General features: G+C 44.0%; 1 protein-coding gene across 1 annotated transcript in view; it reads left to right on the top strand.

Moving 5' to 3' along the window:
- The window catches only part of LOC121168269 (ADAMTS-like protein 3), a 306,621-nt gene that overhangs the window by 143,839 nt on the left and 135,441 nt on the right, over window positions 1–27,341 (top strand). The window contains exons 9-10 of the mRNA XM_040998189.1: window positions 14,876–14,950; window positions 21,261–21,418. Coding sequence (XP_040854123.1) covers window positions 14,876–14,950; window positions 21,261–21,418 — 233 coding nt within the window. The remainder of the gene's footprint in view (window positions 1–14,875; window positions 14,951–21,260; window positions 21,419–27,341) is intronic.

Genomic DNA, 27,341 nt, shown 5'->3' with positions numbered 1-27,341 from the left:
AGGAGACTTGTGATCCCATGGCCTCTCTACCGAGTGCTGTTCCAAGGCCAGCCATGGAGTGAGCAGGCAAGCAGCAGGATTGGGCCTTGTGCTTGTTGCTTTTTGGAGGTAAAGGCATTTTGAGCCAGAGGGTGGTGGGGGAAACACCAGACCTCCCGGGTGGGAACAGATGTTCTGCACAGGCCTGGGATAGTGATGCAGGACATTCATTTACAGACTCAGCAGCTGTAGACTTCTCTGAGGCAGCCCCAGCATCCAGAGCAAGATAGAGGGATGGCAGTCGGCCTGCAGCTGGTCAACTCCTGGCTCCGTGGCTTCTCTGTATTTACACACACTGCTGTTAGTGCCCTGCGTGTGCAAATTTCTGCTTTGTTCACGGGCCCATTTTGTTTTTCTGAGCTCTAGGAGCAAGAGGCAGCACCTACCTACCTTCCACTCTTGATTTTGAAGTAGTCTTGACTACCATGCTTTTGAAATGTTGTCAGCCCCTGTTCTGCACAACATCGAGCTAGACACTCTCTCTAGTTTAAATGATACCAAATGGTTATAGGCGTGGGAGAAGATGAAAAGGCACCATTTTTGTTTTAGTTAGCAAAATGCTTTCATGTCTATTATCTCATGTTTAAAGGACAGTATTATTTGCAATTTTCCCATAAGATTTTAATGACTATTAGTGCTAGATTTTTTTAGATGCCTTTCCTCCTACTTGAAAAATAAATGCTTACTCACTTATTTTTTTATCTGTTTGGAAGGCAGAGTGACAAACAGCATAAAAGAGAGCTCTGCCATCTAGTGGGTCACTCTCCAAATGTCCACAATAGCTGGGGCTGGATGAAGCTGAAACCAGACGCCAGGAACTCCATCCAGGTGTCCTGTGTGAATGTTAGAGTCCCGAGCACTTGAGCCATAGTCTGCCGCCTTCCAGAATGTGTTTCCAGACAGCTGGATAGGAAGGGGAAGTGGGGTGTGGATTGAGGCAATCCAGTGTGGGATGCAGACACCCTAAGTGGATACTTAAGCTGCTGGGCCTCAACTCCACCCGCTTTCCTTTTAACAAAGTTCTTTTCTTTGTTAGAAATGGTGTATATGTGTTGGGGTGAGTGGGTGTGGGTGTCAATGTGAACCTAGAAAGCAAAAGGAGAAAATAAAACCAAGGTTAGGAAAAGTAACATGAAAAATATTTGATAGAAAATTTTGTTTGGCAAAAGAAAAATATTAGAAAAATTATAATTCCTGCATAGGGAAGTGGAAGTGACATTGTCAAAGTGAGGATAACCAAAGCCTGTCTCTCCTTGTGTTGCCTTGGAATGTGTTTATTCAGGTTGATCCAGTTCTGGTGGAACTTATGTTGAACGCAAAGGATCCAAGTTACAGTCCTTCCAGGAGAAAACTGATGTTTGTTGATTAGTTAATATTGTGTGGACATTTTATTTCCTGTGCATCTTCCACCTAACGAAGCTGTGATCTGCGGCAGGAAATGAGACGTAGGAAAAAAATCTGATGGAGCAGCTGGATTTGAGCACTTATGTGTGGGAGGGAAAGTCGGTGGAAGCCGACTTAATCTTAGGTCAGTCCAGTGATTGCAAAATCAAACAAGGGAAATCCCATAAGTAAAAGTCTTGGTGATGGTTGAGTTTTAGGGTGTACAGAGTGTGATCTCACAGTAGTAAAAGGGTGATGGGTGACCCTAGATGGTGATAACACGCTTTGTATTCCTCTAAAAACTTAAAAAGAAAAAAACTAAACAGAATAAAGGATTTTTGAATGTTTTCCCCAAAAAAGAAATGTTAAGCATTTTTAGAGAAAAATGTATTTACCCTAATTGGACATTGCATAATGCATACATGCGTCTGAACATCACAGGATACTGCAAAGCACGTACGATTGTGTGTCAGTTGAAAATTTAAAGCATTCCTTTAGAAACGTAAGAATACAAAAACGTAGTTTCGGTGGAGACTCGAGTTCCACCACCTAGAAGCTCTGTGATCTTGTGAACTTTTGAAACTCGTAAAAGTTAAGTTTTCTTCATTGTAGACATGGATTTTCATCAGAACAGATGAGGTAATTTAGCTCAAGTTACTTAGCTGGGTGCCTCAGGGCATAGTTAGTGCTCAACATGATTTTCGGTCATAACTCACACTTACCCAGCCAGGCTCTTTTCTAAGCCCTTTGCCTGTTATTCATGAATTCCTCACAACACCTGCCTGGAGCCTGGTCTTCTTCCGAATGTAACAGAGAGTGTAAGCGAGTGCCTGAGGCCGCACAGCCATTGCGAAGTGGCAGCATTGGTATTCCAACGCAGGTCTACCCATTCCAGAGTCTGTGATCAGGTCACAGTAGTTTGCAGAGTAAAATCAAAGCAGATGGCATCTGAGGAGTGACAATAAGGATCCCTGAAAGATGGCATAGTCAACGAGTGGCATATCGAAGATCCCTTACCCTCCTTTGAAGGTTCTGGAAGCATTCCAGATCATGAATGCATTCTCTTTTGCCATCACCAACTCTGACAACAAATCCAAGAGGTCCCAGATGAATGTTGACTGTCACCATTACCGTAGGATGGGATCAAAGCAGCCTTATCTGCAGCTGGCAGGTTTCAGCTATTGCATTCTGCGCCCTGAGGAGGCATAGGCCTTAGAAATGGCATCTGCAGCCACAGGACCACCGTCCCTACCATGATTGCCTCCCTGCAGCCAGTCTCCAGCTTTCGGTCCAGGTCAGGTCCAGGGGAATCTTTCCAGGAGGTGTTTGGGATTTCAGACTGTGCTTATCCCAATGGGCAAAACAAAGCATGAGCAGGGATAGGCCTTGGGTATAGTGGTTATGTTGCTGTGTCAGACGCCTGCATACCACATCAGAGCGCCTGGTTCAAGACCCAGAGCCCACACTTCCTGTCCAGTTCCCTGCCAGTGCACACCCTGTGGGAAGCATGGGTGGTGCAGTGCAAGTCTTTGAGTGCCTTTCTCTTCCTGGTTTCAGCTGGGACCAGCCCTGGCAGTTGTAGGTGTTTGAGGAGTAAACCAGTGGCTATATCACCCTGTCTCTCAGGCTTTCAATTAAAATGAAAATGAATACAAATCTTTGAAAATTAAAAGGAAAAAAAAGCATGGATAGCAGTTTTATGTCAAAAGTAGTAGGATTAAAGGCACAGATAATAAATTGTGTATCAGTGATTAACAACAATAACAACAACAACAAAAAAACCCCTCAAGATGTGTGATGTAATTACTAGTGATGCATTCATTGCTGTGTACTGAGAACTGCATGTTGAGGGAATACATTTTCCTTTTAAGCATTTGTGGGCCATTTAGGAAACCTGATTCCAGGTTAGGATCCAAAGAAGATTGCCATAAAAGAAACACACACACACACACACACACACTAAAACAGGAACTACCAGAAGGGACCTCGCCCTGCAGCTGCACCCATCCCCTCCCCGCACCCTCCCAGCTGAGGCACAGGAGTCTCCTTCCCTTCCCAAGCTAGTTCATCCTCCATCTGTTTCTGGATCCTGCCTCCCCACTTCCCCGGAGGTCTCACTCCACCCTCATGCACTTGCTGTCTTATCTCCTTTATCTTTCCCATCAGGGTGAACATGATCCAGTCTCTTCCTCTTAAATGAAAGTGTCATTTTAAAAATGTGTGCATCCGTGTCTACGCGTGTCTTAGTGTGTGTGTGCACACACGCCTGTAGAAACATGAGCGTGTAGTTTTTACATGTAAAATATATAAAAAGATTTCTTGACATATATTTAAAATGTATAGAGAAAACTCCTAATGCACCAAGTCTCCGGTTTCCACCCTAACTATCCGCCTAGCTGGTATTGCCAAGATTTGGAAAAACTGTTTACACTGGCTGTCTCTGCTGTTACATCATCACTGCTTCCTCAAAGCAGAGCCTCCGATGAGTCTGTTCTTACAAAGCTCACTAATGACCTCTTTATGCCAAGAGGTTTTCTTTTTGTAATTAAAAAAAAAAAGAAGTCTTATGTATTCCAAAGGTAGAGTAAAAGAGAGAGGGGCACACACATCACACACGCACGCACGCACACACAAATGCACACACGGTCTTCCATGTGCTGATTCACTCCCCAAGTGAGTGTAATCATCAGTTGTAGGAACCCAGGGCCTGGGACTCCCACATGGGAGTGCAGGGACCCTAGCACTCGGACAGGCTTCCTCTGCCTTCCAGGTGCATCAGCTGGGAGCTGGACCAGAAGTGGAGCAGCCAGGACTTGAGCTGCTAAAGTGGAGCTGAGTTTCTCTGCTGAGCCACGGTGCTCCCCACTCCACAAATGGCATTTTTAAAAAACCCTCATCTAGAGAGAATTTCACACAATTGACTCCTCTTCCTTAGAAACCGCTGCATGGCCCCAGGGGTAACCAGGGTCCTTTGCCTGGCACTGTCTCTCTGGTCAGAGCTGAGAGTGTGAAGAGATGGGAAGTTTGTGACGATGGCCTGTCTTCTCTCTCTGTGTCTTGTGCTTTCCTCACTCCCTCTCCTGCGTCAGAGCTTCTCAACGTGCTGCATATTGGAGCAACAACTGCCTTTTCTGCAAGGACGCTAATAGGGAAAATTTTTATGCTGGATGGTGATTGTTCCTATCTGTGGTGGAGGGGAGGGTCAGGAATCCATCATTTAACATGTTTCTCGAGGCGACTCATAAGTAATATAAAAATCTTTGGGAGGCATTTCTCTGTTAAAAAATACGCCATAGAGAAATCTAGTTCATTGGATAGTTACATTTATTTTCCCAATGTGTTTAGCCTATTTATTAAGATCACTTCTGTTCATGATATTGATTTTTTATTAAAGAGGTTATCCTCTTGTCTTTTAGAATGACCATATTCTTAATTTTCTTTTTTGTAACATTTTCTTAGGATTTATTTTTATTTCACTGAAATGAGTTACAGAGAGAGTAAGAGAGGTTTTAATTTTTTTTAAGGTTGAGTGATTTATTTGAAAGACAGAGGGACACAGAGAGAAGAGGTGGTAAAGAGAGACCTTCTACCTGCTGGTTCACTCCTCAAATGACAGTAATAGCCACAGTAGGTCAAATAGAAGCTAGGTGCCAACAGCTTCTTCCAGGTCTCCCAGGTGGGTGTAGGGGCCCAAACACTTGGGCCATCCTCTGCTGCTTTCCTAAGTGCATTAGCAGGGAGCTGGATTGAAAGTGGAACAGCTGGGACTAGAACCGATACCCATAGAGGATGTCAGAATCTCAGGTAATGGTGCTCTGCACTGTGCCACAACAATGGACCCTGGACTTTTCTGATAACTTTCTCTGTTGTAATTTGTTAATATGTGTGTTGTGTAATTCCTGTTAACCAGCCAGTCAAGTCTGGGTCCTGATCAGAACTGGATTGAGCATGTGTGGCAGGAACACATCAAAGAGATGTTATACGTTTTATGTTGCAACACATCAGAAAGCCCAGGATATCAGCTTGACACAGTCTTTCTAAGCTAAGCAAGCTGAACTACAGGTCAGTGCAGTGTAGAGATGTTACCAGGTCCAAATTCCCATGCCTCTTACACTGAAAAACTAGTGATTGAAGGCAGGGTGTTGAAGCCAAGGAAACAGGTTTCCTGTTGAGGGTTCTGGGACTGCAGCAGTTTGGGAGTCCTGAGGAAACCCTTTTGCCTGTGCTTCACAACAGGTGGCAGGAAAAGGGAAAAGAGACAACCTTAAGAGGTGGCGGATAGCTGCATAGCCTCTGAGTTCCATCACACATCCAAGAAGGGCCATGCAGCTCTTGTCTGGCCTCAGTCATTACCTGTGGGGATGGGAAATCTTGGAAAACCTCTTCCCATCAATTGTTAAGCCAGACGTGATTTCTGTGCATACCTTCTTATCTCCTGGGAGTTTGGGGCGGTTGCCTCCACACAAGGACCTGCTTGCAGAAACTTCAAGCTCTAAGCATAAACGCTGCAGTGCTTAATTATGCACAGGTCAAGCTACGCACAGGCTGAGCTGGCAAAGGGGGCAGGCGCGCCATGAAGGCAAAGGGGTGAAAGTTTTTCACCTTGCCTCATAGACAGACCCACATTTCACTGCAAGAGATGTAAAAGGCCTCGACAAGGTGTAAATATTATAGTTTGTGATTATCTTTTGTGCCATGGCTTTAGCAGGCATCGATGCTCTCTGCGAATGGTGACTTTTTTGATTCTAGCATCCTTTCTACACTTGCTTGCCAATGTTCCACGATTAAAAAGGAAAGGATGCCAATGTTATGGAACAGTGGTTCAGTCTGTCTGTGTCAGACTGCCTGGTTCCAGTTCCTGCTACTCCATGTCTATGTTCTACCTTCCTACTAATGTTCTTGGGTGAGATTGGCTCATGGTCCAATTGCTTGGGTCCTAGACACCCACATGGGAGGCCCACATCAAGTTTCTCGTTCCTGATTTCAACCTTGCCCAGCCCTGACAAGGATATTTGGAGAAATAAGCCTTTAGATGGAAGCTCTCTCTCACTCTCTGTCACTCTGCCTTTCAAATAATTAAACAAACAAAAAAAAGCCTCTCTTTGTTTTTTTTCCCTCTTTCCATATTCAGTGGCTTTTATTTATTCAGTGTTATTCATGTTAGAGAAAATATTCTGTTAGGGCCTACCATTGTCCTAACTATGGCCCTTGACAGCCCTTTAAGATGGCGCCTTTGGGATGTGATCTCGTTGGATTTAAAACATGATCTTTGCTCCTGGAGCAACACTATGCCTCAATCTTGCTTCAGTTTTCTCTCCTGCAGATCAGGAATCAAACTTAGCTTCATGGAAATCGGGTTTCCCTCCTCCCCCTCCCCCTACTCCGCCACTCAACCGCCATGAGGCCCTGGTTAGAATTAGTGTGTTTTATGTGTTTGTGGAGAATACTCCTTCAGTTCTCAGCTGGATGGTTTCTATTTAGGCAGAGCTCCCACAATAGCCAGAGGTGACAGCTGCAAGTTTTCTCAGGTCTTTCCTGGGCACACCCAAAGTGCTGCCCATTCTGGTGACCCAGGGGTTTCCTAACAATATGTTGGAACTTCCCAAAAACTGCCTATAGAATCTCATTCTTATTGTTTTCCCTAACTGCTCCTCACCACCTCCTGCAGCCTCAGAGTTCAAAAGTCTCCTCTGCTTGGTTTGGATACATGCCCTAAGCACAGACTGTCTCTGCACTAGGAAAACTCCCAGTCGGGTAAAATAAAGACAGCTCTGTGAGTGGGGGCTTCCAAGTCAGCACCATATGGATCAAAGGAGGACAATTGGGGACTGGACTTTGGGGGAGCTTCTGGCCCATCCCAACTCCTGCAGGGTCTAGCAGGATTGTTTTCAAGGTTACCATGAGGTTGAGAAGGAGGGAGATAGGAATGAGGAGGTTAATATGATACACAACTTGCTATTCTTATCAAGTGAACATTAACTCCCCAGATTACTGGGAGCTCTCGGTTCATTTCCAGAGTCTCGAAAATGTGGATTCTGACCGTTTTCTGGAGGGGAGAATTTTCAAAAGCCTTAATCCATTTTTTAAAGATGTATATACTTATCTAAAAGAGTTACGAGAGGGAGCAACCGAGAGAAAGGAATCTTCATTCCCTGGTTTCATTCCCCAAACGAGTGCAGCCCTTGTTGAAGCCCGGAGCCAAAAATTCTATCCAAGTTGCAAGAATGCAAAATTTAGGCCACCTGCTGCTGCTTTTCCCAGGCCTTTAGCAGGGAGTTGGGCTACAAGTGGAACAGCCTGGACACCAACTGGTTCCTCCATGGGATCCTGGCATCACTATGCCACAACACCAGCTCCCTTTCTCTGTTGATAATGTGTGATTCTTATTTTGTATTGTTTCATTATTTGAAGATCAATGTCAGACTGACAAAAACTAAAAAAATAGAGTCACATTCACTGCCAGAAATCATAGACTTCATGCAATACTGTATCAATTTTAAGTAAAACAGAGAGGCAGTTATACTTACAAAGTCTGTCTTTTCCCTCAGGGAAACAAGCAAATGAAAAAAAAAAAGGTGGTGCTTTTGGTTTTTGTTACCTATGAACAAGTGCATATATAATAAGTTGTTATAAACTTCTTCAGACAAACAAAACATCTCTCCTTCTGATACTGATTCCAGTATGTATTTGATTTTCTTATACATTGGTGTTGTAGAACACCCAAAAACTGGCTGGAGGAATTGCTGTAGGACCCCAAAGCTAGGTGGGCCTGCCTGATGCAGAGACAGTTGATGGCACCAGGGTGGTAGAAGAAAGTAGCTTATGTGCAATAAGGGCAGACAGCTGCTGTTCAGGACTTTTACTCCACAAGCAGTTAAGAGTGGGGAATCTCCAGATAAGGTGGGGTTTGAGCAGGGTGCAGTCACCTCACATGTTTAGCTCTGATGGGCCCTTTGTGCCCTTGGCCTTCTTTGGATTGGAGGTGTTGTATTGTGCTGTGAGAGCAAACGGGGCTCTAGCTCTTCTGAGATCTATGGGTGGATTTCTTATTCCTGTCTTTGATCAGAATTTGAAGCTCCTGCAGAACATCTCAAAATGGTGTCTAGTGTTATAACATTAGGTACAGAGGTGACAGTTCAATTCTGAGTCCTTCATGGCCAGCTTTAGCCTTGTACCATTCACATAATTGAGTGCATTAAGGTTTTGTAAGGAGTTTGTTTCCGATCACCACAGTGAAGACAGCAGAGCTGCAAGCCAAGGGGAGAGACACGTGGGGGCCTGAAAAAAAAAAAAAAAAGATCCACAGCAAAGGCATCAGGGACAGAGACCTGGTTTTATTAGGTTGGCCCTAAAGTGTTTCTGGTTTGTGCTTGGAAAGACCCCTGAACTTATTTCCATAACCCTAAACAAGGCAAATTTATGCAACATGTTCAGTATCATCTCTTTAAGCAACCAGTACAAGCTAGCAAGGTTTCCAAAGAAGTCAGACCATCCAAGGCACACTTAATAAACGGGAAAATATGTGTGTGTAACTGGAAGGGTGTTTTGCCAGAGGAGATGGCATCTCCGACTTCATTTGCTCGTGCTGTGGAACTGCAGACAGCTCGATTCTTGAGCAAGGAAGTCCCTACCCCAACAGGAGGGGCTTTTGCGTTATTGTAATCAAAATAAACTACCCCTCCTGAGCTTTCTAGAAGTCCCTTTTTCTTACGAAAGCAGCTCTTCTTGATCTTTCCAAAAGGCAGGAGATGGGAAATGTCTCTTCCGTACCGTCCCCCTGAGTCCTGACCCTGACAAAAAAAGGCTGCAGCCCAACTTGGTGATGACTCGTAGCATCCATCCGGTGCTGTGCTTCTGTTTCTTCCTCTGCAGAGTCTGTGACCGCCAAGCCCCCAAACCAGGCCTCTTAACCATTGCAGTGTAATGACCTGATGTGGGGTCACTTCTATCATGGCAGTGAGAAAGCGGTATATTCTTTGAGAATGGATTACATTGCCTGAAGTGTTAAGGAGATTAAGTTCAAAAAGGAAAAGAAAAACTACCCGGTGAGAAAGTTTTGTGAACAGAGGAAGTCAGAGCCGTGTGCATAAATCTCTTTCCGTATAGAGCTAGTACTATGGACAGTTTTAAGTTTTGTCTCTCTGTGTGCTTCCGGTTTGCTGTGAGTCTCTGTAGTATTTGTAGGCACTACGAAGTCTCTCTGGTGCTAAAAGTTATTAGAGTCATGGACTTGTTTTGTTCCATGTCAAGAAGTCTGCCCTAGGATGAGCAATTAGTTTAGTGGTTAAGTTGCTGATGAAGATCTCTAACTCCCTTGTTAAGAGTTCCTGGATTCAATCCCTGACTCCGGTCCTCAATTCCAGCGTCCTGCTGTTGAGAGGCAGCAGATGGTGGGTAAAGTACTTGGGCCCCTGCTACCCATCTAACAGACCCAAATGGAATTTTGGATTCCTGGCTTCAGCCTTAGCTCAGCTCTGGCTGTTGTAAACGTTTGAGGAATGTGACAGCAGATGGAGTAGAAAACCATTCTGCCTTTCAGGAAGATGAGCATAAACATTTAAATCAGTAAATAATTTTGGAATCTTCCCACTTTACTCACTATCATTAGGTTAGTGACCATTTTGATTTTCCCACTTTCTTCTCCAAAAATATCAGTGATTGCATTTACTAGGTAATTTAGGAATCCGTAAGTGCCTTATAATTGTCAAAAGCCTATTTTGTCTCCATAATCTTGTTATGGACTTTGTAGGACATGTGACTCTAGCGCTTTTTCTTCCATGTGAGCCACCCTCCTTACTAGGTTGGCTCTGGAGAGATACACTAGAACATTTGCCCAAAATGAACAGCAGAAATAAAGTGGTTAAAGAACTGTATTGCAGGTATTCGCCAAGTTGGTTGTTCCAACATGATGCTCACGGACTGGAAACCATTCCAAGTCAATTGCTTCCTCTGAGATATGAGTGTCTGAGCAAACCACAGCCACTCAGAGGCAAGTCTTCCATCTTTCAAACTCATGGTTTCCCTCAGTGTCTTGACCTCCGTGATTAGGCAGCCCAGAGTTGAGGATTTAGTAAGAGGTGAGAGTGGGGGCACAGAATCCCAAGAAGAGAACCTGAAATAGGTCCAGTCCCTTGAGTCTTCTTGTCTGCAAGCATTTCAGGAAGGCTTCTTTGTATTCAGAGGTAGCCAACCCACTGCAAAGGAAGCTGCAAGAGACCTGGCTGAGTCAGAGTGCTGCTGGAGATGTGTGCTGCTTGAGCAAGAAGGACCCTCTGCCCTTTGCCTTTCCCTGCCTCCTGGATGTTCCTCGACCCTTGCTGTAAAAGCCCTGGGAAGCTGCTTCTCCCAGAGGTGGTTTGGTTAGGGACCTCTCCATTCCCACTATCTCCTTCCCTTGTCACACAACAAAGGAAGCATTTCTTTCAGCAACTCTCACTAATTATTAAGGATATTCCCAATTAACAGATCCTTTGTCTGCTTATCAGTTATCAAGGTGCAAATGGAGGCGAATTTGGAGAATGTTGTTAGGTTTTTCATCCCCTCAGGACTGCCTTCTCCCCAGTCATTGACCGTGATAGTTTTGTGGGCAGTGAGTATTTGATTTCCAATTCAGGTTCTTGTCTCTTGCAGAGATAAAAACGCTGTGTGGAGACATGTGTGGGTGGGCACACAGAGAAAAAATACCCAGTATGGGTGGGCAAAAAAGTTGCACTAAACAAGAGAAAAAGAAATAAAACCCAGCCACAGTGAAAAAGAGAGTAAATGGGTGTTGTATATTGCTCCATGGTAGAAAGAAACCTATCTTCCACCTTCCACCTCTTCTTACAGAGAAGAGGGCACAGCTCCAGTTGGAGATGAAGTGGGGTTGGTCCTAAACATGCACTCTGATCCCAGATAGGGCAGGTGCATTCTGGGAAGATGGGTGCATCAAGCCAAGGGTGTAAAGATAGAGCTACATTGCAGGGGTACTGGAGTTCCAGCTTGCCTGAACTGTAGCTGACTGTCTAGTTATACTGTATCAGTAGTAAGCAGGAAAGCAGAAGAAGAAGGATAACAGGGGAATGGAGAAGCCCCCATTCTGATTCCAAGGCCTGCTGAGGTATCCACCTCTGGATCCTATCAGGTCAAGATGCTGGGTTGAACTTTCTTGTAATGTAATCTTATTTTTCCTTAAAATTCCAAGTAATCATGTGATCTACAAATAATGACATTTTAAACTATTTTCTTTCTAGCATATAATTCCTATAAGGTATTTTTCCCCCTAAGTTACATTGACTAAGATCTCCAGAACAGTATGGGAAAATAATGGTGATGATATTTTTGTTGGGGCACTTTGTTAATTCGATATTTTGCCAATGAGTGTGCCTATGGATTCTGATTTTCTTAATCAAATTGAGGATGACTTCTTCTGTCCTTGACTTCAATAGGGACTTATTAGTGACTGTTTTGCTGAATTTTAACACATACATTTTAATATTCATTGAAGTGATCATACTATTTAATTTCTTTGATGTGTTCATGTAACCCAACCATATAACCACAAATATTGAACAAATCATTTGTGTTTGCAATGTATTCTGTTTAGCCATGTGTGCTGCAGTTTTTGTGATAGATTTCTAGAGTTGGTTTTTTTCTTTTAAAAATTTTTTTTTTTTAATTTGAAAGGCAGAGAGAAATGAGAGACATATTGAGAACTCTGTCCGATGGATCGCTCTCCAAATGGCCACAATGACTGGGGCTGCTCCAGGCTGAAAACGGGATCCCAGAGCTCTCTCTGGGTTTCCTGTGTGGTTGGCTGGGACCCATGTATGTGGACCATTGTCCTCTGCCTTCCCAGGCACATTAGCAAGGGTCTGTATTGGAAACAGAGCAGCTGGAATTGCAACTGGGACTCTGATATGGAATGGTGGTGTTGCTACACTACGATACTGACCTCTACCTTATTTAATAATTTTACCCATAGGGATATTTAAAGTCAACATATACATATTTTTGTGCATTCTGTTTTCCTTCGTTACCAGGGTTGTGTTGGCTTATATCACTAACTGGCAATAGCATTTCAATCTTCCTATTACTTAAAATTTACATATTTGCTCAAGGTTTTGCAAAATTCGTATAGCAAAAATTTCTGTTTTTTTTTTCTTTTTTAACAAACTTTTTAGTTTCAAAAACTTTAAATGACTCATCATTTTAATTATAGAAAACAGAACAAAACTAAAAGCATGTTTTCCACTTCACTCCCTATCTCTTAGTTCCCTAACTAGAGATAGTCACTTGCCAATGATTTGGTAAAAACTCTTCCATGTGGTTAAAGGACTAAAGAATAAAACTGTCGGGCCTGGCGCGATAGCTCTGTGACTAAATCCTCACCTTGCAGGTGCCAGAATCCCATACGGGCACTGGCTCCTGTCCCAGCTGCTCCACTTCCCATCCAGCTTCCTGCTTGTAGACTAGGAAAGCAGTTGAGGATGGCCCGAAACCTGGGGACCCTGTACCTGCATGGGCGACTTGGAAAAAGCTCCTGAGTCCTGACTTCTGATTAGGTCAACTCTGGCTGCTGTGGCCACTTGAGGAGTGAGCCAGCTGACAGAAGATCTTTCTCCGTGTCTCTGTGTCTCTTTGTAGATCTGACTTTCCAATAAAAATAAATATTTGAAAAAAATGGAAATATTACTCTATTATTTACTAATGTGCAATTTCACAATATGATTATTTACATACTATTATGTGTATACATAATATACTATAATATATACTTATATGTTACAAATTGCATATACACGAGAACGTATTACTTAAATACATATACTTCTATAATGGGGTTCTCCATATTTTTGGTTATACTTTACTTTGGGTTTTTTGTCTTTTTAAGATTTATTTGCTTTTTGTTGGAAAGTCAGATATCAGAGAGGAGAAGAGACAGAGAGAAAGATCTTGTGTCCATTTGTTCACTCCCCAAGTGGCCGCAATGGCAGGAGCTCAGCTGATTCAAAGCCAGGAGCCAGGAGCCTCTTCCAGGTCTACCACACAGGTGCAGGGTCCCAAAGCTTTGGGCATCCTCCCCTGCTTTCCCAGGCCATAAGCATGGAGTTGGATTGGAAGTGGGACTGCTGGGATTAGAACCAGCACCCATATGAGATTCCTGAGCATGCAAGGTGAGGACTTTAGCTGCTAGACTACCACGTGGGGAACATCACTTTTTTTTTTAACTTTTTGATTTTTAATTGTATTTGAAAATCAGAGAAACAGAGAAACCATCCATTCACTGGCTCACTCCCCAAAAGCATACAACTGCAGAACTGGACTTGTCTGAAGACAGGAGCCAGGACTTCAATCTTGGTGTCTGTGGGTGACTGGGATCCACGTACGTGAACCATTGTCTGTTGCCTCCCAGGTGCACATTGGCAGGAAGTTGAATAAAGAGCAGAGGGGGCCGGGACTTGAGCAAGTCACACAAAATGTAGTATGTGGGCATCCCAAGTACCAATTTACCAGTTGTGTTAAATGCCCATTTGCAGAGTATTTCTTCATATGAATACTCTTAGGTATGTAACTGCTGTAGTACTGATGGCAGTTACAGTGATGGACGGCTTACAGTTACTGATGGACAGGTAGACAGAATCCATAGTTTCTTCTTACATATATTTAAACACCAGCAACAATTCAGAAACAATTCATTTGTCAGAGTGTCACCACAGATGATCCTAGGGCAGTAAGTTTACTGGTAGTTTACCCTTTCCTTTCAATAGTAGCTATTTAATAGAATATACAAACTTAACAAGAGATAGACATGAAGTCCTCTGTAAAGCAAAATGAATAAATAAGTAAAATCAGCATCTGCTCCAAGTTGTTCATGTCATTGGTAACATTCTAGTGTCACTTGGACACAAAAAACACTGGTGGGTTAACATTGCATATGTGTCCTTAGATGATTTTGTGTATGTAAAAGTTAAATTATCAGAATGTGTAATAGCTTGGAAAAAAAAACCTGTGTGAACCATGATTTCTGTTAGGTAATTATTTAGACCTAAGATTTCCAGATATTTGTCTTAAGCCAACACACTATTTTAGACTGTGGGATCCATGGGGTCTGTGTTACTGCAATTGTGCCTTTAAAGAAGAGAAGCAGTCCTAAATGACTGGGTGTGGTAAGATTTGGACCAACATCCCTGACCCCTTCAAAGCACGTGAATGAGTCCTGTAGAACAGAAACATTGAGGTGGGAGATCAGATCATTCTCTAGACTTCCTTTACTGTTGTTTTGACCTGTGTTCCCATCAGGTTCTGTGAGTGGTAGTTAATCCACCTCACGCATAGTGACCTCTGTGCAAGGCTTTCTTGGCTGTAGGCTGGAAATGAATCTCTCTGTGCCGGGTGCCCCGGGCTTGGCTCACGTGCTCGTGGTCATGGGTGTCAAGAGGTACGGTGCTAGCTGTCCTGTGTCCTCTCCTAGGAGAAGAAACGGTGATTGCTGTGCCTCTGGGGAGTCGAAGCGTGAGAATCACAGTGAAAGGACCTGCCCATCTCTGTAAGTAGATGTGGATTTTCATGGTTTTGATTTCAGACCGGGCACCGTACCAGGTCCTTTACAAGGGGTCTTCACACAGTTCATGTAACATGCATGTTATGAAAACAAGGCTATAAAAATTATGTTGAAAGAGGGAAGACCTAAACAAACCAAAGGACATCCATGTACATGAATCAAAAGATTTAGCGTTATTAATTATGTTTCAGAAAAAGAAGTAATTTCATGAATTTAGTCCACGACACTGAAATAGTCAGTGTCTCCAGAGAAATAATCGGCATTTTAACTTTTCTGGTCTCATGCTCCCACGGAAAAGATACCAGTTTGGAATTAATTCCTCCCATGGAAGATGAAAATCAGATTTTATTTGAAATAAGGTTTGTTTATGTGAAGAGTAAACTAGGAATATTTTAGATTATCAGCTTTGTCAGGAAATTGGGGGCGGCGGTGGATGGGAAGAACTCAAAAAATTTCAAGTTAATTGGTGTCTACGGCTGAGTAGCAAGGCCAGGCTATGGAGTACTCAGAGTGGACCAAGATTTCCCAGAACATGAAGTTTTTGAAAAATAGACAATGATGAGGTTATCATTTCTTTGGCAAAGGGACGTGGCTTCTACTCTGTGTTAGTCAATCTGATTGTTAAAACCTAAAGGAACTGGAACTACTTGTTTGTTTGTTCTGGCCGAGGCCTTCCAGTTGTATTCAGAAGAAAGTGGGTCATCTGCCCTGGCCTTGAAGAAGCTGGCAGTGTCCATCCGACTCTGCCCACACAGTGCTCCCAACAGCTGTAGGACAGCCGTGCAAATCAAGGACCACTGAATCAAAGTGCTGTACATCTGCCTTTTTCTCTTCCCACAGGCCACTATCGTAGATTTATAAATCATGGGAGAGTTTCTCAAGGCCAAAGCATGGAATGTGTTTGGATGTTTTAAATCTAGAACCATAATTCTAATCAGAAATGTCTTTTGAAAAAAAAATGTATAGCAAAAAGACTTAAGGTCTTCATCAGATTAAAATTTTGATAAAAAATACTATCGAGTCTGATCATCCAAATTAGCAAAGCAAGAAAATTTCTTTATGACATTGAAAATGAAAGATTGTCAAAGCTCTTTTAAAAAAACCACAAAAAACGTTATTCATTTATTTTTATTGGAAAGGCAGATTTTTACAGGGAGGAGAGACACAGAGACACTCCCGAAGTGGCTACAATAGTCGGAGAGCTGAGCCAATCTGAAGCCAGGAGCCAGGAGCTTCCTTCAGATCTCCCTCATGGGTGCAGGGTCCCAAGGCTTTGGGCCGTCCTCGACTGCTTTCCCAGGCTACGAGCAGGGAGCTGGATGGGAAGTGGAGCTGCTGGGATTAGAACTGGCGCCCATATGAAATCCTGGCACTTGAAGGGGGAGGATTAGCAAGTTATGCTGTTGTGCCAGGCTCCCAAAACTCTTTTTAACCCTTAGCTTTATTATGACAGTTATGACTGAAAGAATAATTGATTATTAAAACAAAATGACTGAAATGTTTACAACCATAGAATAGTCATTTCATTTGAGATTTTTCTCTGTAATGAAGCATCAGACCATGTGTTAAGTTTCTTTTTTCAGTGGCTCAAAAGCCTACAGCTCTGGATGAGATTCGAATTTGATGTTTGGACATGAGCAAAAAAATCTAAATTTTGTGAATCATTTGATTAATCACCCTGCAAACTATTTGGGATTCAGAAATATGAAGCTCTGAATATTCATAACTAGCATTATTCGTAATAACCATCGAGTGGAAACAACCCAAATGTCCACCAACTGTTGTACTTCAAAAGGAGTGGAATCCTTATTTTCTGTCCTACAGATGATTCTTAGAAACCAGTCACAAAAACCTAGAGCTTACAAGGCTCCATGTGTGAGGAAAGTCCCCGACAGGGAAAGCTAGAGGTGGCAGGGAGTTTGGGAGATAGCTCACTCTTGAATCTGGGGTTTCCTTTAGGGGTGTTCCAAATACTCTAACCTTAGATCCAGGAGTGTCTCCCTTCAAAGATCCTGGTGATGGCATGCCCTATGAATATGTTTAAGTTATTCAGTGTATGTACTTCACATGGGTGAACTGGGCATCATGTGAGCTGTGTATCAAAATGACATTCAGTTTATAAAACTAGGGTACATACACAATAAACAGAAGTGAAGGGGAAAGGAGAACTTCCCTGGCATGTATGTATGTTCTGGCATCTTAAGCAGAACTTCCTGTGGAAGGCTGGCACTTTTCCAGGATCAGGGCTCAGAAAACGTCGCTGTGTCTCCAGAAGTGGCAGATCCACTGCTTAAAACATTTTCTTCCTCCTGGAGGATCTCAGTTGAAAGGGTTGCGGAGTTGTCTTTCTGCGCTGGTGCACAGAACGGCCTTCACTTCTGAAAGCTTTTGTTTACATTCCTGAGTGTCTACTTACAGAAGCGTCTTTGCTTGCTTGACTCACACCACCGTTCTTGCAATATTTATTTGTTTAAAGAAAAAAGATATACTTTGTCATTACAAATCATCCTGTTAAGGTTTGCATTAACTACAACTCCCCAGGAGGCTGCTTGACAAAGAGCCGAGAACACCCAATAAGGCTCATGTCAGGCTCTTTGTTGTGGAATGAAATTTAGTTATGCAATATGTGTCTAGTGTCCTGCCTAGAAGATTTTAGATCCAAGTCTGGCCACAGCCCTGCAGGGAACACACCCCCGCATTTTCCAGTAGTGCATCCTTTCAAAACCGGAGGCGGTAAGAGGATCGCTGCACACAAGATCTTATAGTAGCAGCACTTTAGCATTTCATGTGTTTGCCCGGCAATAAACATTTTCCCTGTTAGGTCACTTTGCATCGCCGTAACAAGATACATGCCACAGGCTAACTTGATAAAGGAAAGACACAAACTGAGCTCAGCACTCTAAAAGTTCAGACTCCACAAGGACAGGGGTTCGTTGGTTGGGCCCACAGATGAGGGCCCAAAGCAGGTGACATCCTCTGATGACAGCAGCACGTGTGTGGATGCATGACATCTGGGATCCAGGTGGTGGGTTGGGGCTTGAGTGATGGCGGCCCGGGCTCACTCCTTTTAAACAACCTTTTGTGAGAACTGTCAAGGGGTTGCACAAAGCCTATCTCATGCCCCCATTGGGTTCCCCTCCTCCAAGGTTTTGCCACCTCCTGATACCACCACCCACCACCCCGAGCCCTACCCTCTCATCACACATGCTCCAAACCTTTGCAAAGAGGGTTTCTACGAAAGAGATGTCAGTGTAGCAAGCTCCCGCGTTAAGTGTGCGTGACAAGCAATAAGCTGGAGAAATGAAGATGCTGTAAATGCAAGACCTTCCTTACCAATGCAATTACTTTTTTCTTCTCATTCCTATTGGGTGGCCACATACAAAAGTACACAAACGTTAAGTATGAATAGTGGACATAATGACCAACTGAAAGATACTGATGCTGAATCAAATAATACATGTAAAAGAATAGTTCTACTGTGAGCATAAATTTGATGTATTTATAATTAAACTAGCAATGCTAAATACTCACTGCCTATTTACTTAACATTAGTTCCATGGCTTTGGGGATTTAAGGAATCTTCCCTGTGATTATTACCCCAGACTGCCTCTTTTGGAAAAAAAAAAAAATTTTATCTCAAGGCCAGCAGTTGCATCTATCCTCATTCTAGCCATTACTTCTCTGAAAAATAGCCAGCATGGATGAGAAATAGATAAAGGCATCATTCCAGTCACTGCAACAGTTGGGCTGTTGACTAAAACCCTACGAATTCCTGTCCTGTCATTTATTTTAAGAAGTACAGGAATTGGGCCCAGCGCGATAGTACAGTGGCTAAAGTCCTCACCTTGTATGTGCTGGAATCCCAAATGGGCACTGGTTCTAATCCCGGCAGCCCTGCTTCCCATCCAGCTCCTTGTGGCCTGGGAAAGCAGTTGAGGACAGCCCAAAACCTTGGGATCCTGCACCCATGTGGGAGACCCCAAAGAGGTTCTGGGCTCCTGGCTTTGAATCGGCTCAGTTCCGGCCGTTGCAGCTGCTTGGGGAGTGAATAAATGGAGGGAAAAATCATAAAAATAAGTAAATATTTTAAAAAGAAGTACAGGAATTAAGCCAAGAAAAGATAACATGTGAGCTCTGTTTACCTTTTACCTTCCTTTGGCACGGTGACTGTTTATGCCAATGCCCCGGCTGATTGGTGTTCCTAGCTCCACCTGCCTCAGACCAATTCACCCATCTTTATTCACCTACTTTCAACTTTAATTACTCGGATGCATGATGGAAATCACAGCACCTGCTCTCTACCTCTTGGATCTACAAACTTTGGCACTTGTGACCTAGAGAACTGGAAGTCTTTGAAATGATTAGACTAAAGGCATTGTAGGAGCAGCATACAGCACAGTGGAGTTGAAGAGTAGCTTGGGTTATGCACATATATCTGAATTGCTGGTTGTGTTTTCTGACCTTATACTTGAAAGTCTTCAGTGCTCTTGAAATAATGGAAATGAACAGAGCCTTGAAGTCGAGAACATGCATGCTAACGTACAGAGGTGCTGGGCTGTTTTGGAGAAGGGTATCCTTGCACCTGGCTGTCTTGTACTCCCTGATGACCTTCCCAGTGAAAATGGACGCAATCCATTCTTATGTAGAGCATGCAAAACATCAAGTCCCTCCAAGCAGGTTTCATCTGACGTGACTTGGTGACATTCAGATAGGATGCACTGGTTTTCCATGGCTGTGTGGGTGGGAGGGCGTAGAAGGGGCAGTCGTGGTTTCACCACTGTGCTACTTCCCCGGATCCCAGATCTCTGAGTTTCACTGCGAGGTTGGAATCACCTTGATGTTTCCTTAGCTTTTTCTCCTCTACTTTTGGAGACCCAGTTTACTTCAGGATGGGGCCTGCTTGCTCTCTCCGGATCTCCATCTCATTTTCTTACTGACAACTCGTTTTATGACACTCGGTTTTATATCTTCATTGGAACTAGGAAATGAATTTAATCTCACACTTTCCAAAAATCCACTGCGGTCATGGAGATTGTGGCCAACGTGGTGGGGATTTTGTGTGACCGCTAATGACTCCTCCAGACCAAATCGCTCGTGTACAGCCTTTGAGTTTTCCCAGAAAAGTTCCCAGCCGGCCTGTCAAGGATAATCAGGGATGTCTCCGAATGCCTCGAAACAGTCTATCCAGGGCAGTTGAGCTCCTGCAGCTGCTCCAGCAGCAGAGAGAAAGAAAAAATGCAGCAAATGAAAACCACCAAAGCCAGAAGCCTGCACACTGAAGCTTCCTCATGCTGCTCCATTCTGTCTTTTTCTTTTTTTTTTTTTCCCTCAGCTTCTCATTTTTTAAGTTTGAGACCAAATAGAGTTTTTGGTCATTTGTATAACACAATTGAATCAAATGTAGGTGTCAGAGTAGTGATGCCCAAAGGACATTGTCCTCTCCGAGTACAGAAAAACCAAAGCAATGAGTTAGAAAAAGAGCTGGGGGGCAGAAACAGGGTTCTGCCAGCACCCAGCCATACACACACATGCATGCTTACATGACCTTTCTTAATCTCCGACCTCAGCTGCTTAGCAGGGGCTCTTTCAAAATGAAAGAAAGAGGAAAGAAAGAAAGAACTCCCATGGAATGCAAATGCTGTTTTATTCCAACAGCACAGTTTTCTGGAGGAAATCAATAAAAGCAGCACAGTTCTTATAAAAGCACATTGTACTAACGGGGTAGCGTGAGGGACGTCTCTGTGGCAGTGGAGGGACTCTTTATTTTGATAGCAGCATGTGTGACCACGATGGCGATGTCAGCTTCCTGGTCATGATCTTGCACTACCGTTCTGTAAGGGACCACCGTGGGAGGAAACTGGATGAAGATTACCTAGGCACTCCCTTGGCTGTTTTGGCATCTACCTGTGAATCTATCATTATTTCAGAATTGAAAGAGATTTTTCTGTTTCAATGAGATCGTATTTGAGATTCACTCCTGAATAAAAGCTTAAGGATCTTCCAAGCAGGTAGTAAAATGAGTAAATTCAGTTTTATTTTCAGTGTTAGGCAGTGGTGAAAACTGTAAGAAAGAAACATTTCCTCTTTACCCCAGCATCTTTCTTGGCACCTTTGTATGGAAAGCTAAATGGCCGACACCTCCGTTCCTGCCACGTGAATCAGTGTGCGTCTACTGGGTATGCGTTTTGATATCGTGTTGATGCCATGTGCTGATCCAATCAAGAGAACGTCTTTCAAGACCAAGCTGCTTCTGTCATTCAAGTTTTACTCTTTTTTTTTTTTTTAAACCTTGCAGTCATCGAATCAAAAACTCTTCATGGAAGCAAAGGAGAGCACAGCTTCAACAACCCTGGCATCTTCATGATTGAAAACACGACAGTGGAATTTCAGAAGGGCTCCGAGCGGCAGACCTTTAAGATCGCAGGGCCTCTGATGGCCGATTTCATCTTCAAGGTAGGGTGCTCCTCTTTCAGACCCCCGATGCCCAAGTCAGCTTGATTGTCAAATAGGTTTGTTCATCAGAAGATCCTTATTCAGCATTTTTCTCGAGGGCATGGATGATGTGTCCTTCCATCTGGAAGCCCATTTCTAAACCTGCTTATCTCTCCCAGAGCTTTCTGCTTCAAAGCTCTGAAAGTTAAGAAACAAACTTGGTGTGTTTTGTTTTGTTTTGTTTTGTTTTTGTTAGAGGAGACACTGATTTTTGTATTCATAACTCCCAGTTGTTGTGTTCGGCTTTTAAACCCCTGGGTGGAGCTTGGTGACAATGGCCGGTGGTTAATTGCACCGCGTCTCGAACAGTAACATTATGCCCTTGCGGGTCTTATCCTTGCTAAATGAGAGAGGCTCAGCGTCTCCACCTGAAGCCCTCTGAGTTCGCAGTCTTACAGTGGCTGACTCATCAAGATTTCCTTTCTCTAGGTAATGTATGATTGGCACTTGTCATAATGGACCTTCAGATCTGGAGCCAGGAACCTGTGTCCTATCTCTGGGTAAACCTGGAGTCTTTCCTACCACTCATAGGATGTGTAGGGTGGGGACCAAGTATGTCCAAGGTGACACGCTCTGAAACTGTTCTGATACATTTGAAGATCGCTTGGAACTGAAAAGCAAAGGGTATTTTGTCAGGTAGTTTTATCCTGTCTCCTTGAAACTCATTCCAAAATAAGATTGAAAAAAAAAGAAGAAGAGAATAGCCCTCATGGCCAGAAATATCTTTTTAAAAATCTTAGAGAGGTAGAGAGAGGCAGAGGCACATGCACAGAGAGGCCCACACAGGGAGAGGCAGAGAAAAGAGAGCGAGCAAGCAAACTCCTAACCACTTCCTACATGACCAAATGGCCAAGGATGCTTCCAGGGGTGGAACCAGGAATTAGTCACTGAATCCAGGTCCCCCCATGTGGGTGTCAGGGACACAGCTACTTGATCCATCACCCATTGTTTCCCAGAGTCTACATTGATAGGTAGCTGGAATTCAGAGCTAGAACCAGGAGTTGAACCCAGGCCCTCTGAAATGGGACCTGGACATCTTGAGCATCTTAGTTGCTAGTTGAATGCTCGCTCTCAATGGCTTTATATGTGGAAAAATGAAAGATGTATGCCTTCCAAACAGCTGTGTGCCACATACTCATTTTCCAGAGAATGCTTCATTAAGCCATGGGTTGTGCCAACGGAGAAATACATATGGAAGTTAGTGGGCCCAAATCCCCCAAGCTTCAGATTCAACCTGGACTGGCCCAGCCGAGTGTCATCTGCATAGTTTCGTTTTGGAATCTTGCGTTTTCAATGCTCAGTACTTAAAAACCAGGAGATTCTTCCAGTGATTGTATATCTCTGGGCTCCTAGAAAGCTCGCAGAGCTGACTTCCCACTGCTTCCTCCCGCTTGCCCTGACCCACCCCACTCGCCCTTATGTCCCCAGAGCTCAGTGTGTCATTCATCCCTCCTCCTCAAGCTGTCTGCCCACCTCCACCTTCCTCCTCTCCCACTTAGTGCCGACCCCACGTTCTTCCTTGAGAAGGTGTTGAGGGAAACCGTTCTTGTCATCTGTCTTTCCTTCTTTCCCACCCTCTGTCATTGCATGAATTCTGTGCTTGACTTAACTGTCTGTAAGGACTTCCCATATCATCTGCCAAGCAACATGCACACACACACACACACACACACACACACACACACACACACACCCCTTTTATTCTTTTAGTGACCATTCCCAGAGTGTGTATCTCTCTCCAGTGCATCTGGAGGTGTGTGAGTATAAAATGTCAGTTTGAGGATCAAGACAGCTGACTTTGAGAAATTTTTGAAAAAAAAAGGAATTAATTTTTTGGAAAAAATTGAAACCCATGTATTTTTTTAAACATTTTATTTTATTTGTATTGGAAAGTCGGGCATTCAGAGAAGAAGAGTGACAGAGAGGAAGATCCTCCACCTGCTGACTCACTCCCCAGGTGGCCACAACAGTTGGAGCTGAGCCAATTCAAAGCCAGGAGCCAGGAGCCTCTTTGGGATCTCCCACATGGGTGCAGGATCCCAAGGCTTTGGGCCATCCTCAACTGCTTTCCCAGGCCACAAGCAGGGAGCTGGATGGGAAGGTGGGGCTGCCGGGATTAGAACCAGTGCCCGTTTGGGATTCCAGCACATGCAAGGCGAAGACTTTAGCTGCTAGGCTATGGTGCCAGGCTTCATGTATTATTTTTTTTTTTTACAACACTCAGTTTCATGAACTTTAAAAATAATACTTGTAAACACACACACTCATATGTATGTGCATATGTTTTTTAAACAACTTGAAGTAAATACATCCTATCATGAAAGCAATGATTGTTATTCCAGAGAAGATAAATGTTTTCAGGGTGTGGGTTTGGGTTTTAGTTTTACATGTAGTATTTAATTCTGAAAATATTTTTTTTAATGTTTGTCTTACTTTCCATTTCTTTCTAAGATGGAGAGTAAGACAAACAGGCGTCTTCCATCTGCTGGTTCACTCCTCACATGATTCTAACAGCCAGGACTAGCCTAGGCTGAATGAAGCAGGACCCTGTAACACAGTCCTGGTCTCCCAGATGGATAACGGGGACTTAACAACACTGCTGTGTCCTAGGGCGAGCCTTGGCAGCAAGCTGGAACTGCAGGCTTAGCTGGAGTTTGACCCCAGGTCAAGTAGGGAACGGAGATAGTCCAAGGACAGTCTCAACCACCGCACCTGTTTCTGTCTCTGGAATGTGACCTCAGATTCCAGAACGCTTCTGCTCTCTTTAGACTAAAAGGAATTTAGAATGAATGAAAGACAATGTTGGTGCACACATAGGTCTGACTCGCGTGGGCTTGGAGCTCCATTTTCATATCTGCAACTCATTTGTGATGTGTGTATTTGTGTGGGATTGTAGTCTGCTCTGTGGGGAAGAATTTGGCAAAACCTGGGACACTGGTGATGAGGAGGGATGCCTCTGATATTGTCTTTCCCACCCCCTGAACTTGGGAGCTTGTCCAAATGATGCGGGTTTCTAGGAAACGCGCGTTTCTACCTGCAATTTATTTCCTTTTGTTTGTTTTGTTTGGAACATCGCGGTGTTGCCCGGCCTGTGTTGTGACTGAGGTCAGAAACTGTTTCCTGCCCTCCGTCTCCTCCCATTTGCTCATACAATCAAATCACGGCTGTCCTCGGAGGAAGGGGTGCGGTCAGCACCAGTGCGGGTGAGGTCACTGAGGACAGCCTGTCCCGTGTTCCCCTCTGTCCCTTTCTGTCACAGTCAACCCATAGAAGACGTGGGCCAGGCTTTGTGCTGTGGCCCCATCCCATGTCAGAGTGCCGGGACGCAAGACCCAGCTCTGCTTCCGATCCAGACTCCTGCTGATGCACACGCTGGAGGCGCCAGGTGCCGCCTCCAGACACGGGTCTCTGCTGCCCTTGTGGGAGGCTCAAAAGGAGTTCTGGGACCCTGACTTTGGCACTACTGTGGGCACCAGAGCTTGGAAAAAAAATAAAATGGAATAAACCAGTACAGACACTTTTGCATCCACCTGGGAGAACTTGCAACAAGAGAGACCGACCCTATCCCCTCGTAGGACACTAGGACAGGGTCTTCTTCAAGATACTGAGGGCCACGCCTCCTCACACGTGCATGAAGTAGACCCTGCCCTGGGGGTCTTCAATGTCCTGTTGAAAACACCCATATTCTTACAGAGAGAGTAATATAGGAGGGGGCTTCTGAAAGTTCTAGGACAATGGGATTAAAAATGTTCTTTGATGCAAAAAAAAAAAAAAAAGGTGAAACCCATGTATGGGAGGAATTTTCAGAAATGAATATTATGAAAAACTTGACCTGGACTTCAACGTTTCTTTGGACCAATGCATGCTTCTCATTGAAATGTATTTTACCACTTTTTTAAAAAAGAAATCAAAGGGGTGTTAGAATTCTCTTAGACTTGTTTCCCAGCCCAGGAAGTTCTGAAGCAACTGCTAGCACTATTTTATAAACAAACTTTTCCTATTATTTAAGCAAGTTTATCGTGGTGGTTGGGTCATTCCTAAAAGCAGCACTTTTATGTATGCTTGCTTTCCTGAAGAAGCTGTTTCTGGCGGATGACTGTTCCTGCACAGCTCTGTTACGGATCTGTTGCTGATGGGCTGACAAATTACCATGCTTCTTCTGCCATGTGCCCTTGCTGTCCACCAGGGAGCAGTAGAGAGTCTCGATCAAGAGTTGAGTCTGTGCTGGCTACCCTGCTCGGAGGTGAAATTTGTTCAGTGAGAAACGAACATGGGCGTGGGTGACAAAAGGATTGTGCATAGTAAAATTTAAAGATATTCCCATGAGAATACAAAAACACTCTTTAAGAGTTCTCAGGAAAGTGGAATTCAAAGACCAATTTATTTGGGTGCAAAAATAATTTTAAATCCACATATAGTTTGTTTTTTCCCCCACAATGCGCCTTTCCGATGAATATTTTGAAGATCCCTCATATTTAATGCAGTAAAATTCAGTGGTTTTGGTGGAGACATCTCCTCCATGGTTAATTTTAGCTACTACTACTACTACTGCTGGTAGTGTTCCCTCTTTGTCAGGCTTCCTCAATTCAGTTGGTTTGTGTAGCTGCAGGAAAATGCCTCCCAGTTTTCCACTGGTTTTCAGTCCCACAGCTCTGTCTGCGCTTTGTCCTGCCCTCCGCTCTCAGCTTTGTGTGCTCTCTGCCTGCACACATTTCACTGTTCCTGATATCTCCAGGGAGGACAGAAGGTGAACCTGCCAGTTCTCCTTTCAGGGAAGGCGTGAGAGCCTGCCCATGGGGTGCAGCCGTGGCCACATAGATCGATTCCCAGCTGTTTCCAAACCCAGGAAGATACAGTTTTACAGTCAGGACCTGTGAAGAAATTCCCAGAGCATCACAAACCAGTACCTGGCCAGCAGAACGGACTGTGTCACAGTCTTAAGGAACAGAGGCTCGATACCAAAGGCATGGCAGGACCAGTTCCTTCTGAGAGCCACAAAGGAGAGGCTGGGTCCTGTCTCTCCTCCATTCCTGTAGCTCGGCAGGCTTGCTTTGTACACATCTGATTCCATTATTCCCTCATCATAGGGAAGCTGGTCACATTGGATTAGGATCCACCCGAATGACTTGTCTTAACCTGATGACGTGTACAATGTCCTTGTTTCCAGGTCATGTGTTCTGAGGTGCCTACGCTGGGACTTCAGCACTCTCCTTGGAGATGCACAACGCAACCCACAGTAGAGCCAACAGACGAGAAAATGTATTTCATCACCCCCTCTCAAAATCAAAAAAAAATTTTTTTAAAGTTTATTTATTTGAAATGCAGAGTTATGGAGAGGGATGGAGAAACAGGGAATGAGAGAGGAAAGAAGGGAGAGAGAAGTCAGAGAGACAATCTTCCCGCATCCTCTGGTTCACTTTCAAAACGGCTGCAATGTCCAGGGCCGGGCCAGGCTGAAGCCAGAAGCTCCTTCCCGCTTGAGTGCAGGGATCCAACCACACGGGCCGTTTTTTGCTGTTCTCTCAGGCCATTAACGGGGGGCTGGGTTAGAAGTAGAGCGACCAGGACATCAACTGGCCATCCATAGCATGCTGCCGTGACAACGGCAGCTTAACTTACACCACTGGGCAGGTCCTTCTGTCTCATTTTAAGTGTTTGTCACTCTTCAAAGGGACAACTTTTGGAATATTGCTTATTTTCCTGTTTTTCTGTAACCAGCCTTTTGAGGGAAACTTTTTTAAAGCAGCACGGATGTTATGTAGTTATCAGAATTCATAGCTAAGTTGCATGCATACACGTATACATACTGTGGCTATTTTGATACAAAATTCTGTTCTATACATTTTAGATGGTATTTTGAAGTGGACAAGTCAAGTAGTTGAAT

This window comes from Ochotona curzoniae, unplaced genomic scaffold (genome assembly GCF_017591425.1).
Source record: "Ochotona curzoniae isolate NIBS_2020 unplaced genomic scaffold, NIBS_Ocur_1.0 patch82, whole genome shotgun sequence".
Lineage (NCBI taxonomy): Eukaryota > Metazoa > Chordata > Mammalia > Lagomorpha > Ochotonidae > Ochotona > Ochotona curzoniae.
Note: the sequence above shows the minus strand (reverse complement) of the source record. Positions and strands in the feature narration are given on the sequence as shown.